Source organism: Thamnophis sirtalis, unplaced genomic scaffold (assembly GCF_051295495.1).
Source record: "Thamnophis sirtalis isolate CommonGarterSnake01/CBP01778 unplaced genomic scaffold, rThaSir2_p1.2 scaffold_6, whole genome shotgun sequence".
Taxonomy (NCBI): domain Eukaryota; kingdom Metazoa; phylum Chordata; class Lepidosauria; order Squamata; family Natricidae; genus Thamnophis; species Thamnophis sirtalis.
This window is the reverse complement of record NW_028261386.1, coordinates 95634880-95654195: the sequence shown is the minus strand read 5'-3', so window position 1 is coordinate 95654195 and position 19316 is coordinate 95634880. Positions and strand designations below refer to the sequence as shown.

At 38.4% G+C, this 19316-nt stretch overlaps 1 protein-coding gene across 9 annotated transcripts in view; it reads left to right on the top strand.

Moving 5' to 3' along the window:
• Positions 1-19316, top strand: part of LAMA2 (laminin subunit alpha 2) — a 474492-nt gene that overhangs the window by 311187 nt on the left and 143989 nt on the right. For 6 of the 9 annotated variants that reach the window (XM_087718512.1, XM_087718505.1, XM_087718507.1 and 3 more), the window contains 4 exons: positions 1993-2099; positions 3689-3952; positions 7562-7742; positions 16614-16750. In XM_087718512.1, coding sequence (XP_087574638.1) covers positions 1993-2099; positions 3689-3952; positions 7562-7742; positions 16614-16750 — 689 coding nt within the window. The remainder of the gene's footprint in view (positions 1-1992; positions 2100-3688; positions 3953-7561; positions 7743-16613; positions 16751-19316) is intronic. The other 3 variants (XM_087718510.1, XM_087718509.1, XM_087718508.1) reach the window with 1 other exon arrangement.

The following is a 19316-nucleotide window of genomic DNA, read 5'->3' as shown; positions in this document are numbered from 1 at the left end:
CCCAGAATTTCCCAACCATCATGCATACTGTTTGGGGAATTCTGGGAGTTGAAGTATAAACATCTTACAAAACCTGACATTGAAAATGTATTTGGACTTTGATATTATTTAATAGTTCCTCACTTCTTCCACTCTAATTCAGGAAAAATAACATATGTTGGGCTGCCACAAATGCTGGTTGCTTTATTAAACTGAGTAAATTACAAGTGGTATAAGGCCATCATAGGGTCTGACACAAAGGAATCATTAGTCTGCATCAGTGGCGTGTGGTGAGGGTTACTGTTGGTGAGGCAAGAGCGCAGCAGCGGCGAGATGCAACGTCCCCGCTGCTGTGTCCGACAGGCATCTCGCATTTATGGCAGACATAAACGTGAGAAGCCTGTCGGACACAGCGGCGAGGGTATTGCTTCTCGCCGCTACCGCACTCTGCCGCCTCGCCCCCCGCCTCCTCCGTCCCCACTGACATTCCAAAAGTATGCCGCCAAGGAGCAGCAGAGCCGGGATCATTGCTGCTCAGGTGGCCCCCACCACCAGCAGCTTGGGTGTCCTGGCTCCATCCAAGCTGCTTGCTGTCGCACTCCACTGCCTTGCCCCCCCGCCTCCTCTGTCCCTGCTGACATTCCAAAAGTATGCCACTGAGGATCATGGCCGCTCAGGTGGCCCCCTACCCAGCCAGCCAGCCAGCCCACCCACCCCTCGCCCGACCTGCTCCCCACCTGGCTGGCCGGCCGGCACAAGGACTCACTGCTCTCCTCCTCCTCCTCCTCCTCCTCCTCCTCCTCCTCCTCCTCCTCCTCCTCCCCGCTGGGCTGGCTGCAGGCCGGGTCAGCAGGATTCTTCGTCGGAGGAGGCAGGGGGGCAAGGCGGCAGAGCACGATGGCAAGCAACTTGGACAGAGCCAGGACACCCAAGCTGCTGGCAGTGGGGGCCACCTGAATGGCAATGATCCCCCCCTTCCCAGCCAGCCAGAGCCAGCCCACCCAACCCCCGCCCGACCTGCTCCCTGCCTGGCCGGCCAGCCGGCACAAGGACTCACTGCTCTTCACCTCCTCCTCCGCTCCTCCCCCTCTTCCTCTTCATCCTCCCCGCTCGGTGCTGGGCTGGCTGCAGGCTGGGGCAAGCCGCCCAGTAGAAAATGCAGAGAAGAAATTGCTACTGAAGAAATGGCGGCTGGTGGCCCAGAGCAATCTCTCCTGAATCAACCTCAATTGCGCAGTCGCTCAAGTGCAAGACATGATTTGCTACTCCCAGATCAGGAGGCGGGAGAATCAGTGCCTCCTTTGCATATGAAATTTTTTGCTTTTTAACTCTTTCTTTTAAAAGGCGAAAAATTCCTTATGCAAAGGAGGCCCCAAGTTCTCTGGCCTCCTCCTATAGTTAACACTGAGAGCAGACACCAAGCCACTGTGACTTGAAATCTGGTAGCAACTATCCTGGCTTTAATTATTTTTAAAATATTCTTTAAAATTCTTTCCTTTCCCTCAGGAGACTGGTGAGGCCCCGCCTCCCTTGCCTCTAGTGACTGCACGTCCCTAGTCTGCATACAGATCAGATTATTGACTTAATTTGCTTGTTTTTTTTATAATCTGCAAGCTACTGGTAAATGAAGAATTGTGTCTTTTTGGATTAGTTCCACTTCTTCAGCTCTTAAAAGATGATAAATGAGAGAAAACATTTTTCCTCTTTATTCCCTTGCTAGGTATTCTAGAGTCTTTTACTTGTATAAGAACTGTGGAGAATTAGCTGGATGACAGGCTTTAAATCATAAAGCAGGAATTGATTTGTAATGTATGAACATCCCCTGCTCCAGAAGTTGATCTTTTCTAGCCTTCTGTTCATTAGCGTAAGATAATTTAAAATGTTACAGGAGCTAGATGACTAAAACTCTTGAAAAAGATTGCCAAGAAATGTTTTATGTATACAGTATGATACGTATGTGTTCTATGGATATTCATTATCGTCTCATTGCAACATATTCTTGTCTACCTCAAGCCTGCAGCTGCAATATCAATGGCTCATTTTCAGAAGCCTGTGACTCTAAGACTGGACAATGTCATTGCAAGCCCAATGTTCTGGGTCGTCAGTGTAATCAGTGTAAGGTAAGACACCAGAATCTGATGCAGACTTAATTGTTCTGTTTCCCATCTTTTATGGAATAGAAGAACGTGTCTATATACATGAAATGTCATTGGTACTTTTACACACATGGCAAGTTATGTGACATCCTTTTCAGTATTAAAATCTTTGTCTTCATTGTGTTCCTGGAACACTTCTATTTGCTAAATAAATTCTATTATTTTTTTCTGGCAGAAAATCTATCCACTTTTAGAATCTACAACATAATAAATATATCGTGATTATTTTATTTACGCTTTCAAAAGGGTGAGGAATAATTTTCGTTAAAAAATTGACATAAGAGTTTACTTGTTTTTAAAACATTCAAGTAGATGAACGGACAGATATCTTTTTCTCTGTAGTGTGATAAAAATATTTTTTCTGTTTTTTTCTGAGATGGAATATCATTCATCCATAAAGCATTATGATGGAGGGAAGTGCTAACTGTGCAATCTTATGTATATTTCCTTTATAGCAAAGGCATTACTATGTATTGTAACTAACCATAGAAACAATGGTGAGGATCTGGGTTCTCCAGACATTAACCTGTGATATGAGTTAAAAACAGATATTTGCATTTTCAGCAGAACTATGCCATGGAGATGTCTATTTTGATATACACAATATATAAAATGCTATATATCTCTTATATAAAATGTATTTATAGTACATGCTTTCATCAGATGCTCTTAGGAAGATTTTAGAGTTTAAACTATTTATACTATATAGAATGTATCATTCGATCTAATCTTCTTTTCTCAGATACAAAAATACAGAATAAATAAGGAAATCAGAATAAGGAATAATTCCAACGCCTTTCTGAATCCTGACAATACAGTGATGAGCACAAAGTTCATTAAGCATTTAACATTAAATTACTACATGTTCCATCATCAGTGAAGATGATGTGTTCATGGAACACATGCATCTTCATCCTAATGATATACAGTACTTATAATTTTTTTCTCATGAAATATAGATGCTTAAAGCTCTTGATATTGGGCCTTGAAGCATTTAGGATAGAATATTGTAAAATAGCTAGATCAAACAACCAAGTATATCTTGGAGCTAATAAACAGGTAATTAGTTTAGAGAGTAATTATGAAATTAGAGAGTGTTTTAGGGAATATCAATGTTTGTTTCTACTAGACATTTGTCTACATCTCCTGTATGGCTGTTTAAAATTGAACAGCTGGAAGTGCAAGGAGGAACCATCAGTATTCCAGAACTTTAAAAACAAAATTTTTAAACATTGTTTCCAGAATTCTTACTAGTGTTTGCCAAATAGCTGTGCCAAAATGTTGAAATTTCAAGGAAGCTTCTTATTGTAGGTGATGTAAATGAAAACAATTATTATTGGAAATCATTCATGGCAACATTTGTTTGCTTTTAGAAGTGAAAATCAATGCCTTTAGTATTGAAAATATGCTGTAATAGTAATATGATTGGGCCTGAGATTTAGCTCTACAAATCTTTGGTATTTCTTTCTTTTATTCTCATGTTATCTACTGTTCTGACATTTCGTATACATTCACTTCTTAACTTGTTTTCCTCCCCTCTTCCTCTTCAAAAGTCCACTTACTTTTGGGCTCCAGAAAAGCAGTTCTGCATTCCGTGTGGCTGCAATCCAGTAGGATCCATGTCCTTGAACTGTGATGTGTCAGGGAGATGCATTTGTAAATCTGGATTTGCCGGTAAACGGTGTGAACTAAGCAGGCAGGTGTATATCCGGAAAGGGAAGCCATCAAACTCTCAACAAATGAAAGCACCCCATCAAAGATGGGGCTCTCCCACAGCAAGTGGGTGTCCAAGGGGTGCTTTCAAGTCTTCTGCTGTGGTAATAAAACATGATGCATTCCGCATGCATTGCATTTTGGCATGTGTTTGTGCTGGAAAGTACTTCATTAACAACCTATCCAAGGCCCTGAAAAGAAAATGAATGTCCTGTCAACTTTCAAAACAAGGCTGGGAAAATTACAATGATTGAATTATAACCTTCTGGGAACAGAGCCTCCACCCAAATGCTTAAGGAATTCCTTCTACAAACACCTCACAACAGTACTTTTTAAATTAATATAGAGTATAGACAATTTTAGTCATAAAGTTAACACCATTAGTACACAAAGAAATAAAAAAAACTTTTCTCAATCCAATAGGGTTGATTTTTTTTCTTTTAAAAATTCCCTTTTCCCCCCTGCAAATAAGACCTCCCCAGATAATAAGCTCAATCGGGCTAAAATAAGCCCTCTCCGAAAATATTGCAACACAGCAGCGGCCTTGAGTTGATCATGCTCGCTGCCTCCTGCATCTCAAAAATAATAAGACCTCCCCCAAATAAGTCCAAGTGCTTATTTCAGAGGTCAAAAGAAAATAAGACCGTCTTATTTTCGGGGAAACACGGTATGAATGAGGTATATCCTCCTTTTGGGAAATTGGACACATTATAATTAAATGGTTGCCATTTTATTGCCACATAAATTGGTAACATGCTTCCCAAAGCATGCTTTGGAGCAGTATTTCTCAGCTTTGGCAATGTGAAGATATGTGGACTTCAATTCCCAGAATTTCCAAGACAGTTGATAAAGTTGAGAGACACTGCTGTAGAGTCTTGTAAGGTGTAAAATGTGATACAGGCAGGTGCTTTGTTTTGCAGCTTGTTAGCTTTCCATTTAATTTTACATCTTCGTGTTAAAATATTGCAGCGAATTCAAGGGATGTGGAACAGGGAATCTGATGAACCCTAAATGAACTCTCTGATCTTATCTGCCCCTGCAGTACATAGATATAGGCAGATTCTTGTAACTCCCTTAGGCAACCATTGCTTCTGCTGACCTTTTGCTACAAGTAACATGAACAGACATGTTTGTTCACTGCCAGATGCATTTATATGCTTTTCTGCATGATATTTTTAAGCACTTGCAGTGATGCTCTAAGTCTAAAGCGTAGGGAGTTACAAGTCAAAAATAACAATATTTCTGGCATAGCAGAATCTGTGTTAAAAGAAACAATGCATTTCTTCTCAATGGGCCACAATCCCTTGAGCTACTTTATACCAAACCAAGAGTTTAAAGGTGACCAAGGAATTCCTTGGTCTTGTATTTTGAAAGGCAGATCTTCCTGCAGTTTCCCTTTGCAATGAAGCTCTGTTTGAAATTCTCCTTAATTGAGAAGATGCTGGTTGTATCATATGTGTGGGATGGAGAGAGCCTGCTATTCTGGCTGTAGTTCCAAAACTTTTTGGAAATTCATAATTGGGACAGTATTTGCTTTGAATGTAGAAGCCTTAAGATAGGTAGTCCTTGACCAGGGGTGGGTTTCTCGCCCCGTTCCAACCGGTTCGGTTGGAACGAGGCCGGCAGTGTCCTCGCGCACGTGTGCGGTGTCCTCGCGCACGCGTGCAGTGCGCGCGTGCGTACTAGCATCTGTGTGATGCTCCAGCTGCTCCTGGAGGATCGCGCAGGCACTGTATGCGTCCTGCGCATGTGTGGAAGCGCAGAATTAATCAAAACCGGGTAATGAGCGGGTGCGGGCGCGCGCGGGTGCAGGGGGGGGGCTTCGCCGTTCCCGGAAGTTACTTACTTCTGGGTTCGGCGACCAACCAGTTCGCAGGGACCGCCGTGAACTGGTTGAAACCCACCCCTGTCCTTGACTTAAAATCACAATTGAGTCCAAAATTTATCTTGCTAAGTGAGACACTTATTAAGTGAATGTTGCCCCTTTTTACAACCATCCTTTGCTACAGTTGTTAAGTGAATCACTCCAGTTGTTAAGTTAGTAGCATGGTTGTTAAGTGAATTCCCAACTGATTTTGCTTGTCAGAAGAGCATAAAAGGTGACCTGGGACTCTACAACCATCATAAATATGAACCAATTGCCAAGCATCCAAATTTTGATCATGTGACTTTGGTGAATGCTGCAGTGTGAAAAACAATTATAAGTCACGTTTTTCAGTGCCGCTGTAACTTTGAAAAGTCACTAAATTAACTCTTGTAAGTTGACGACTACCTGTATTAGATGATGAAACATATTATATTATTTGCTATCTTCATGTGAAGACAGCGGATAAAACAGTTTCAGTTAACAGATACAGAGGTATTTTAAAAATGGGATTTTCAACAGTTCTCCATAAATATGAGTTAAAATGTGATCTGTCGTCCACACATGTCCTAAAACTAGATAAAGAGAATCCAATTTAACAAATAAATCAAAAACATTGTACTTGTACATTGATTTATTGAGGAAAATGATCCAAAGTGTTCTCTCTCTCTCTCTCCCTTTCTCGCTCCCCCACTCTCTCTTTATCTTTCCCCCTCCTCCTCCTCTCTCTCTCTTTCTCTCCCTCACTCTCCCTCCTCCCTCTGTATCTTTTCCTCCCCCCCATGTGTTTGTGTATTTATTTTTTTGTTTACGGCATAAGTGTGTGAATCTCTAGGATTATTGGTTCATTTAAAAAGGAAATTCACACAAAGGGAACCAGAATCTTTTAGCAAAGAATTTTATTCTAAAAGGAAATTTATTTTCTTATTTTCAGCCTTTAAACAGGACTTATCGTCCACTATTTATTTAAAACTGCATGCTGATTATGCCTAGCTTCATTGAGTTATTCTGAATTACTCTTGAGAGTGTTGAACTTTGGTTTCAGTTTGTTTTTATCCTCCTCTCACTTGTACTGTCTTCTTTTCTTTTCTTTTTAACTTTTTCTGTATCATAAGAAGAGATAAGAGGGTAACATAAAAGGATAAGAGCATTTAATTAAACCTTAATTGCATCAGTGAAGCTTTTCCCCTCACTGCTAAATATAGCAACCATCCCAGTATACTGAAAAGAAGAAATGTCTATAAAATGTGCATGTTGATTGTTTTAACCTGGCTTCCTATCAAGAAACTGATTCAGGCTTTACCTGGATGATCAGAATGCCAAGCATACCCATAATTAAGTCATATTTTTATGCTTTGATTGAGTCCCTGTAATGGTAACTCAAGGAGCTATTGCAAACTCCTTGAAGGCAACATTTTATGTAAGATACAGGTATCTTTGTAAAATGTTTTTATTGTAACAGAAATGTAAAAGAAAGAATAAAAGATACGCTTTTGCATCATGGTATTTAACAAAGATATATTAATGAGACTTCATGTACATATTTGACTTCATAAAATTCAAAATGGATTGATTTGAGTTTCACATTTGGACATTTACAAATGTATTTTAGACTGAACGTATACAACTTAAAATATATAAAATATGAACATGACATCATTTGGCTATAAGTGGAACTGACAGTGTTTATCCATTCTAATTTATTTTGGTTGTCTAAATTGGGTGGGGGGGAGTAAAGTCATTCCTTTCTACCTTTATGTAGCTTTTTCAAATCTGTATGGTGTTCCCTCTTTTCTATCTCCTTGTTTTTTTCCCTGCTAATTGATTTTCCCTGTCTCTACTATGACAGTCTGGTACCTTTGGTGTGCAGTCATCAAGAGGATGTCTCCCTTGCAATTGTAATTCATTTGGATCAAAATCATTTGACTGTGATGAGACCGGACAGTGCCACTGTCAACCAGGTGTTGGAGGAAAGAAATGTGACCATTGTGCTCATGGATTTTATGGTTTTGATGAAGGAGGATGCACCCGTACGTATATAATCAAATTTTCATTTAATAGCTAATAGCTTTGTGGGAGGGGAAGGGTTTTTCAAGACGGTCTTCCAACTGGCATCATTTTTACTATAGAATTTAACTCTAACAAAATTGGTTTTACATAGGAAAGTTTTTTATTTTATTTGAAAATTTGGACAAAGTATTTTCAGACATGCAATCATAACATTTTTAAAAGCGAATAAAACCTCTGCAATTAAACTATATAAATATCAATCAGACATCATGTTATTTAGGGCAAAATCTGGGCATGAGAAGTTATAACAATGGAAAGAGTTCTATAGTGATTCTATGCACAGGTTGCTGAGTTAGGTAGAATAGAAAGGAGAGCATAATGTCTAAGCAAGAGATGATTAGTTTGGGCTCCCTTTCAAAGAATTCGGATGCTGCAGTTACATTAAGTGAGTTAAATATGATGTTCAATATTCTTAACAGTATGCCATTCATTGAAATTATTTTCTTTGCAGTTTACATTTTCTAATATCTACTGTAAAATAAAATAAAAGTCCACTTTATATTAGAGTTATTATTTTAAAATAATTGTTATATTTATCCAGCTCTGACATATATTGTTGGCATATGATACTACTTTAGAACTAAGGTTGCTCAAGAAAATAGATCTTAAGACATTGTAATATGAACTATCTCTAGCTGATGTTCAGATCAGAATATAATTATTGGTGTTATGAACCCTTCTACTGATTGAAAAACGTGCTTCAAAACTCACTCAATTGTTCATTTGTTGTTTCTTTTTTGTTCATTAACACAAAAATTGTTTTTATCAGATTTCAGACCTTATTAAACAGCAAAAAAATTGAAAATAAAAAAGGTTAACAAAGTGGACAGTGTTGATTTAATGAATAGCAAATAAGGGTTGTGCTCTAATAAGATGAAAAGAACTTTTTCAAAAGATCCAAGTGCATATTAAATTACTAATTTTAATATATGTATATGTTATGCATTTTTTAATTCTGATTATAAATCCTTTTATTAGACAAAGCACTAAAAATACATACTGTATATTAGGGGTGGGTTCCTGCTGGCATTACTACCAGTTTGGCACCTGAAAAACTTTGCACGCACTCTGCGCTCCACATGTGTGCACATTTGCACCTAAAAAGGTCTGCGCATGCACACATTAAAAAGGGGGGATACATTTTTTTCAATGAAGATTGTTCTATGCATGTGCAGAACAGAAAATCAAGATACAGCCGAGGATCTAACTGGTTCGGGCGCATGTCCAGCCAAGTTACTACCTACTCAGCTGAACCGGTCAAAACTGGTAGGAACCCACCTCTGCTGTATATTAAAAAAACAGCAAGAATGAACTGAGGAAAGAGAAGAAAAGGAGCAACTGTATTTTTAAATTTCCTTCCTCATCTCTATGTGTATGTGACTTCCTCCACCTCAGGTCCTCTACCAGAGGCCTGAGAGTTTGAGAATATTGTACAGGATTCTGTTCCCAACACTACACTCTTCTGGACAGAGAGCTTTGATGTGGTTCCTGGGATCTGTTGGAGCCACTGTGCCAACTTAGGAGCCACAGCCCCGAGTGCTCCTACTAGTACTGCAACTTCTTTGGTCTTTGCTTTCTGCATCCTCTCTAGTTCCTCCTTTAGGCTTCAGAATTATTCCAGTTCCTCATACTTATTCCTGAAGATGCTGTCACTTGGCACAACCACATTTATCATCACTGCTATTGTTTGGTCCTTGTCTGCTGCCTTGATATTTAGTTGATTGGCCAGTAGCTTCTTGTTCAGCTGGATCTGGAAGTCACACAGAATCTTAGCCTTCTTATTTTCCACAACCGTGACATCTCCCTTCTCGACTTGGGAGGTTCTAGTCCAGAGTTTCCCAAACTTTTTGAGTTGGTGGTCCAGAGCAGGGGCGGGGGGGGGGGGGGGAAGAGGGGGTGATTTTGTTGCAGGGGTAAGTGCATGTGTGTGTGTGTGTGTGTGTGTGTGTGTGTGTGTGTGTGTGTGTGTGTGCACAAGCACCTGCAACGTTTGTGATGACACTCATGTGAATGGAGCTGGGTGCATGCACCAGCCAACCACACATGGCCCGATGGCAATTAGCCCACAGACCCTTACCGGACCATGGCCCACAGGTTGGCAGCCCTTGTTCAAGCCCATACATTGTGCAGATATTCCTGTACACAATGCCTTCTACTTATTTTGTCATGGCACATCTTTAAGAAAATTGATCAAATCTTCAAACTTCCAAATTTACAGAAGAAAAATTGTGCACCTAAATCGTTTTCTTCAATATTTAATGCCAGGTCTCAACTAAAAGAACTCATACAAACTGCATGTATTGGCTAAAAGAATGTAGAAATGGGTCCATGTGTTCTGGATCAGTGATTTTTTGAAAAAAATGAATATAATTTATGAGAGAAAATATATGATTTAAAGAAAAAATATTAAATGAGTATATTGGGGAAAGTATGGATAAAAATTATAGAATAACAGAGTTGGAAGGGACCTTGGAGGTCTTCTAGTCCAACCCCTTGCTCAGGCAGGAAACCCTATGCCATTTCAGACAAATGGTTGTCCAATCGCTTCTTTAAAACTTCCAGTATTGAAGCATTCCAAACTTCTGAAGGAAAGTTGTTTTACTGATTAATTGTTCTGATTGTCAGGAAACTTCTCCTTAGTTCTAGGTTGCTTCTCTCCTTATTAGATTCCATCCATTACTTGTCCTGCATTTTGGTGGTATGGAAAATAAATTAACCCCCTCTTCTTTGTGGCAGCCCCTCAAATATTGGAATAGAACCCTGTTATCATGTCAACCCCTAGTCCTTCTTTTCATTAAACTAAATGCAAGCATTAGGATAACTTATTTTTCTGCTTTTTAAAAATTTACACTGTTGAAAAACTTAAAAAGCTAAACTAAATCAGCTTCACAAATGGATTTGACGTATATCAGAATTAAACTAATCCATGGATCTGTATTTAGAGCACAATCCTATATGCTGAGCCATATGTTATTTTCAGTGATGTTTATTTACAAATACATATTGATGAAAAGCTATCTTATTAAACAAGGAACCTGGTTCTCTGCATGCCTGCTTAAAATTAAATAAAATTGAATTAAATGGGACCTTCTCTACCTTGCATATACAATTGCAATCTAAATGAAACCTTGGCTGAACTTGTCTGCTACTTTGAAGTCTATCTTCAAAACATCAAATAAGGCTCCTCCTATTCAAATTGTTGTACTTCCAATTTTTTGTTATAACACTGAGTAATGAGAATCCTCCTCCTGATTATTCTGAAGGATGACAGTAGCCTCAAGGCTATTGAGGGAGAACTTAGTGTGATCCTTCTGTTAACTCAGTGGTTCCCAAACTTGCAGAGCTGGCTGGAGAATTCTGGGAGTTGAAGTCCACAAGTCTTAAAGTTGCCAAGTTTGGGAACCACTGAGTTAACTAGTAGAAAGCAAATTTTGTTGGTGAGATAAATGCGTTTTAAGATTTCTGCAGATTGTATTCAGACCCATGGCTCAATTCTTGTATTGAGACCCTGTAAAGGAAGGGTGGACCTACAAAGGTGTTTATTGTCATGTAAATGTTCAAGCATGACAGCGTTTGGTAAGAATAGAAGGTCATTTATTGGATTCACCAAAAAGAAACCACATAAAATGAAAAATAAATGATAAATCTAGTATTAAAGAACTTAGCATAAAAGGAAATTGAACAAGCACACAAAGAATTAATGTGACTTTTCATTCTTGTGGCACTTGCAGGTCTGTAGAGCTGGTTTTTTGTTATGAAAACTTTCTATAACCATTTGTCACTGTTTGAATGACCATGTTTGATCCATCAACCTCCATTATTTTCATATAACATAGTGATGGAAACAAATGATGCACTAACAGTCAATGGATGCATCTTAAACGATGCTTCAGCATGCAGACAAAAATAATCCTCAGTAGACTAGGTACCACTATTCTGTGCAAAATGGACAAAAATGGCACAATCCTAATAGGTTCTAACAGCAATATACAACATCCTGATCTTTTCCATTCTTTCCTGGTGAACAATGTATGCTTTTGAGAAATATTCCTTGGATTCTGATAAAGTTCATACAGAAGTCCTTGAATGAGTATGATAATTGTGTATTCCTAGATATTCTCTATTTGATCTAGAAGTAGTTCAAACAATTGTGCTTATTTGAAAGCCAGTCTTGTTATGCTTCCTTTGTATGAGGTTGAATTAAAAAATGGGATTTTTTTCCTTTTTATCTTTTAAGGTAATATTTTCTTTAAAAAGAAAATTAAAATTAAACTAAAATAATGAGCAGAGCAAACATTATGAATATGAGCTCCATACTGAAAGCTAAATATAGAAAACATATTGAGCCTAGTATAGAAATGTTCTTGCAAAAAAAATGAATTCTATGTCAAGCTTCTGCCGATTACCTCCCTACGACCTATAAGATCGCATAGACTGGGTCTCCTCCGCATTCCATCGGCCAGCCAGTGTCGGCTGGCAACTACAAGGAGGAGGGCCTTTTCAGCAGTCGCCCCGACCCTTTGGAACGAGCTCCCCGTGGAGATTCGTACCCTCTCCACCGTCCAAGCCTTCCGCACAGCCTTGAAGAACTGGCTCGCCCGTCAGGCCTGGGGATAAGGACCGTTACCCCGCCCGAATATTGAATGTATGGTGTTGATTTTATTATATGTTGTCGTCTTAATGCTGTATTCCCCCTCCCTTGGTTTCTGTGAGCCGCCCTGAGTCCCCTCAGGGAAAAGGGCGGCCTACAAATGTCAATAAAACCAAAACCAAAAAACCAAGCTGTGTGCACAAGGATTATCTTTGTTTTCTCTGCCAAAGTGTAATTTTTACTTTGCAAGAAAAAAAATGTGGACTTTAATGTCAGTCTTCCCCCAGCTTGTTGTAGCACTAACAATATGACTTGAAAATGATAACATTGGTTCTTCAATATATTGCATAGGTGTATAGCACATGCTGTCTCAGGAACTAACTGTGGGAAATTTCATCAGTGCATTGACCATGTTTGTGCCTAGTAGAGGAAAATCTGTGGGATCCTTGGTGCTCTATGTTGACTTATTATCCAACTTTGTAACATCATCCTATCAGTTTTTAAAACTTCCCCCTCTGTCTGCCTGTCTGTCTGTCTGCCTCTCTCTGTATCTCTCTCTCTCTGTATCTCTCTCTCTGTATCTCTCTCTCTCTCTCCCTCTCCCTCTCCCTCTCTCTCTCTCTTTCTCTCTTCCTCCCTGGTTTGTGTGTGTGTTTGTGTGTCTGTGTGTGTGTGATGGTGAGTGAGTAAGTGTTTGTAAGAACACATAACTGGTCACCACATTTCAAAAAAGATGTCAAGACTTTGGAACAAGTGCAAAGAAGAACAACTAAGGGCTTGGAGACAAAAACATATTAAGAACGGTTGAAAGAATTGGGTATGGCCAATCTAGAGAAAAGAAGGGATGACATGATAGCAGTATTTTAGGATTTGAGAGGCTGCCACAAAGAAGAGGGTGTCAACTTATTTTCCAACGCACCAAAGGCAAGGCAAGAAACAATGGATGAAAACCACTCAAGGAGCAAAGCAAGCTGGAATTAAGGAGAAACTCCCTAACAGTGAGGACAAACTGTAGAACAGTTTGCCATCAGAAGTTGTAGGTACTTCATCACTGAAAGATTTTTTAAAAAAAGACTGGACAGCCATTTGTCTGAAATACTATAGGGTCTTCTGCTTGAGCAGAGGTTGGACTAGAAGACCTCCAAAGTCTCTTCCAACTCTGTTCTGATTGTTTCATTGAATTGATTGATTGTAAGTAGGTAAGTATGTAAGTAAGTGGGTGGTCATATAAATTCTCTAAATAACTACATTTGTGTGTGTGTGTGCGCCGCGCGCGCACGTGCACACATGTATGTATGCATGCATGTATGTGTATGTATATGTATATCTTCCTATCATTTTTACAGATGTACAGGGTCCAATTTCAGAATAATCAAATATTGATCCATTGGTCAGGAATTGACTGACTGGCTTGTCATCTGAGTCTGACATTGCACACTGAGAAAGAGTGATTGGCCCAAATTCACCCAGCTACCTTTCATGCATAAGACAGAACTAGAACTCACCATTTCTTGGTTTCTAGCCTGGTGCCTTAAACACTGCACCAAATTGGCTCCTTGTATGTATGTATGTATGTATGTATGTATGTATGTATGTATGTATGTATGTATATATAGGAAGTTTTTTTCTGAGAACACAAGAACGCAGTCAGAAAAGAAGAAAAAACCTCCTCCCTTTTCCAGCACCTTAAAGCAACAGGACATGAAATTGATTGAAGGAACCAGGTCAATCTCCAAAACTGAACACTTCAACAAGAGAGTAATTATGGAAGCTATCAAAATAGAGAAACACCCCCACAATGTGAATAAACATGATGATACCTCCCACCTACCAGATATCTGGAAACTAGCCCTAGTCAATAAATGAGTCCCAGCCACAAAAACCAACACAGGACCCAGAACAACATAGGACACCATCCCCAATCACCCCCACCAAACATCAATTCCATCAACCAATCAAGATGACAACACAGCCAACCAATCTGTTTAAAGCAACAAAGCCAACATTCCACATACACATACACCTATATTTATAGAAAAACTGCAGCTCTGATCACTTTTGCTCGCACAAGCACAAAGACAAAGGGCACCAGCCTGAAGATGACAAGTGTGACTTCATTGAAACGTCACCAAGGTACTGTCAACCTTATACAGGAAAAGACCCAAATACGCCAAGACGTGTGTGTGTGTGTGTGTGTGTGTGTGTGTGTGTGAGAGAGAGAGAGAGAGAGAGAGAGAGAGAGAGAGAGAGATCTCCTATTCCTGTATTGTGCAATAGGCAGATAGGCATGGATATAATTTACAAAATAAAATATGTAGCCACTTCAAATGTGTGAATATTTTGCTATTATTTAATTAGGTTGGAGTTAACAGAATTGGGTTTCTGGAGAATCAACTTTTATTGTAGTTGATGTGAAAGTCTAAAAGCCCCGAATCTAAATTTCCTATCACTCAATGATTTGTCCCTTCTAATATAGTAAAACAGAGCTATCATGGGTATCTTTTTTCACAGAGAAATTTACAGTTATATTAATGCCAATAACCTTTAAACATATGAATTTGAGATTAGAACTAAGTAGGGATTCTTTATTCAGTGAAGACCCCTTCGATAATGAGTTTACATGTGGAAATTTATTTTTAAAGTTAATTGCATTTTCAATCATGAAATAGTGCCTGGTATCCCAATTTAAATATATAAAACAGTGGAGACTGCAAAACCAAATATGATTTAAGGATAGAGAAAAGAGAGAATTGGATTAGCTCTGCAGAATTGGTGGACAATTTTAAAATATTATCTGTCCGTTATTTCCCCTCACAGATTAATACCTTGCCCAGTTAAAACTCCATAGCAAGATAAAAGTACAATGAATACTGGGTTCTAACCTAAGATAATAATTTTGGTCATTTTTTTTAACATCAAACCAATTCTATTGCAGTTATTTAGAAGTATTTCTGGTTAGTTCTTATGCATAGATATAGGTTTGCTTTCTGCTTACTTGGCAAACATTTAAAACAGAATTACTATTCTTTATATTCCATTCATTCTAAGAAAAAAGGTAAATGAATGGCTAGCATGCTAACAATAGTAGGTTTTATCTTCTCTTATAAAATAAATAAGATATAAGTGCCCCACCGGGCCTACCGTCCCTGTCCTACTGTCCCCATTTATTTGTACTAATTTTTCTTTGTTCATGTCCATGTTATCTTGTACAGGTTTGACAAACTAAATAAATAAAATAAATTATTTCTGAAAGGTTGCTATTTGGAATGGAATCTGGACATCTACTCAACTGTTGAGGGGGGGTGGGAGAATAAAGTAACCCTGGTTGAAGTTCATTCCCTGGGGAATATATCCCTAATTGTGTGATTAACGAAACCTATTAAGAGTATATAGAAATAATTGCTTAAGTTCCCAAAGGTATCTTAAGGAATTCACATGCTAAGATAGAATGCTGGCTTCTCTAATGAGGGAGAAAAGGAAAAGAAGAAAGGACTCTTTCTGTAGGAAATGAACCGAAGAAAAGAAGCTTAGAATCCTGCAGACAGGGAAGTTCTAAACCAATCCAAGTAGTCCTTGACTTACAACAGTTTGTTTAGTGACCATTCAAAGTTACCACGGCACTCAACAAAGTGACTTATGATCATTTTTCACACTTAAGTCACACCTCAGTATCCCCATGATCAAAATTCAGATGCTTGGCACATGACTCCTATTTATGACAGTTGCAGTGTTCCAGAGTTATGAAGTCACTTTTTGCAACCACCTGACAGGCAAAGTCAATGGAGAAACCAGATTCAGTTAACAACCGTGCTACTAACTTTAACAACTGTGGTGACTCACTTAACAACTATGGCAAGAAAGATCTAAAATGGAACAAATTTCAGCAACAGAAATTTTGTGGTGATTGTGATCGTTAGTCAAGGTCTATCTGTAGCTCATGCCACAAATGCCATTCATGAGAGCTAGGTTAAAAATTATTAAATGTTAATGCTTCTGGAGCTGTATTTTTGAATAATAACTCAACTGATAAACCCATTTCTTTGTCCTACTTTCTTCTGGAACAGTAATCGCCATGACAGTATTGCATGTCACTGAGTCGTAATATAACTCCCATGATTGGATAAACTTTCAGGGAGAATAGTATCAAATGCCGCAAATTATTCTCTGCAATATATGTAGAGGAATGTATTCCATGCTTTAAAATGATTGTCTTTGTCTTTCTTAATCCTCTTCCATGAAGCTTGTCAATGTTCCCATCTTGGTAATAATTGTGACCCACATACTGGCCGTTGCATCTGCCCTCCCAATACTACAGGAAACAGATGTGAAAAATGTGTACCGAATCACTGGGGTCATGATATTATCAGTGGATGCAAGGTGAGTTTTTCTTTTCTTTTGTTTTCCCACTGTCTTAACTTTAGGAAGTTATTCCAGATAAAATTGTCTTGTATGACTATAAGTTGTGTTTTAATTAGAAATGGCCTAGTATGCACAGAAATGTCATATGTGTGCATATTGTGAATCAGCTCTTATAGTCGAAAGCAAAAGAACATATAGTACCCATATATTTACACTTGGATGCAATTTATCCCAACAAAGTGAACTGTTGCTAACTGAGATCTTCTTTTGTTTTAAACAAAAGGCATCACTTTGCTATGGATTATATTAATAATATTCCAAAAACTGTATTCAAGGATAACCTTTTAAATTAAAAATAGTAGAGAAACTTAGAAGAGAGATCAGGTTAAAAACAAAGTTAGGTGATCAGTTGTAAGCTTCCACATATTATATAGTTTTGTATTCATCTCAAAGTATTCATATTATATAACTGAAATAGATACTAGATACTATTATATAAATAAATTGGATAATGCTGATGTGCTATTTGTATTATATATATACTATACTGATCTTCTTAATCTTTATTAAGATTATTAAATACTTAATTTCCAAATATTGTTTACCTTACCTTATTGCTCATCAATACATTTAATGGTAGTGAATTGCACTGACAGTGTCAAATAGAGCAATAGCACTTATATACCGCTTTACAGCCCGCTTTAAATGGTTTACAGAGTCAACATATCACCCCCAACAATTTTGTGTCTTCATTTTACCCACCTCGGAAGATTGGAAGGCTGAGTCAACCTTGAGCCTGGTGAGATTTGAACAGTCAAATTGCAGGCAGCCGGCAGGCAGCAGAAGTAGCCTGCAGTACTGCACTCTAACCACTGCACCACTGTGGCTCAAGGTTATAAAGAAGCTATTGTTTATATTTCTCTAGCCCCAATCTGGGTATGGTTCCTTTTTGCTATAGGGTTTATAAGCATCTTGTGCACTCTTATTTATTTTTACATCCTTGGTATTTCAATCTGAATTAGTTTCTCGAGAATACATTGAAAAATAAAGTTTGTAATAAGCTAAACAAGCTGTGCAAATAATGATCACTAGCAACCAAAAGAGGGTTAAGTTAGTTTACAGTTGCACTAAGTTGTTTAAGAATATGTGTCCTGAATGCAAGAAATCATATCTATTTCTATGGTTGTTAATCCAGTTAATTAATGAGATAAATTTATTTTCTTTGGGGATTGTAAGGCTCCTCTTACAAAGCCTCTGTTTTTCTCCAGCATACCAATCACCAGTCTTCTGCAAAGTGGTTTAATGAGGGTGAAGACCCCTCTTTCAGTTCTGGGCTCTCTCATATCCCTCCTTGCCTTGTCTATTATCTGAGTGCATTAGTATGGCAGCTGCTATGGCACTCTCTAAATTAATAATGATCTGTCAGCCAAGTCTCCCTTTTTAACGTATTTCAACTCATTTCTCCAAAGCCAGGTGCAAGTGCCCCCTTCTCTGTTTGAGCTTTTAGCGGAGCCAATTTCAGAGTCTCTCATAACTTACAGGCAAAGGAATATTGCATGAAGCTGACTCCTTGCAAAACAAGTCTTAAAGCTGACTGTAATTTACTCTGCATATAGTGAACAATTTGCTCACAAGAGGTTATATCTGGTATTTCTCAATGTGTAGGCTCTCCTGCTTTGTAGAATGCATAACTAGTGATTCTTAATTGCTAGTCACCCTGGATCTATTCAAGCCCATATTTGGGCTACCCTGAAAATGAAACAATACAGGTACGCCTCGACTTACGACAGTTCATTTAGCGACTATTCAAAGTTACAACATTGCTGAAAAAAAGTGACTTATGCTCAGTTTTTACACTTAGCATCCCATGGTGATTTAATCAAAATTCAGATGCTTGGCAACTGACTCACATTTATAATGGTTGCAGTGTCCTCGGATCACGTGATCCCCTTTTGCAACCTTCTGACAATCAAAATCAGTGGGGAATCCAGATTCACTTAATAACCCTGGTTACTAATTTAATACTTTCAGTGATTCACTTAACAATGGTGTCAAGACAAGTTGTAAAATGGAGCAAATTATGCTTAACAAATATTTCACTTAGGAACAGAAATTTGGGGCACAATTGTGGTCAGGACTACCCGTAGGGCTCCTTCAAAGTCTACTTCTCATCACTTGGACTTCTGATAGAAAAAGAATATTGATAGCATGAAAGGGATATTGATAACATGATGGGGATATTGATTTGGGGATCCCCCCCCTAAAAAAAACCACAAAGGCTGCACTTCTTCAGCTTCAGCAAGGTCCCCATGCTTGTTCTTCTCCTAGCTTTGCCTAAAAAATATTCTTCTCTGATTTAATATTCTGCGCTCACAGGGCAATACAGGACTATAATGTATACATAATGTTAAGTCTATGCAGGACTTCGAATTTGATCTTTGGAACTGCATGCCACACACTTGCACAATATAGCTTATAGAAACATGAATGGGCATATTATCTTTTTCATGGATATCTGTTAGCCTGGATTGTACTAATGTTTTGATATTTTTATCATTTATACATATAGTGATATAAATATTTA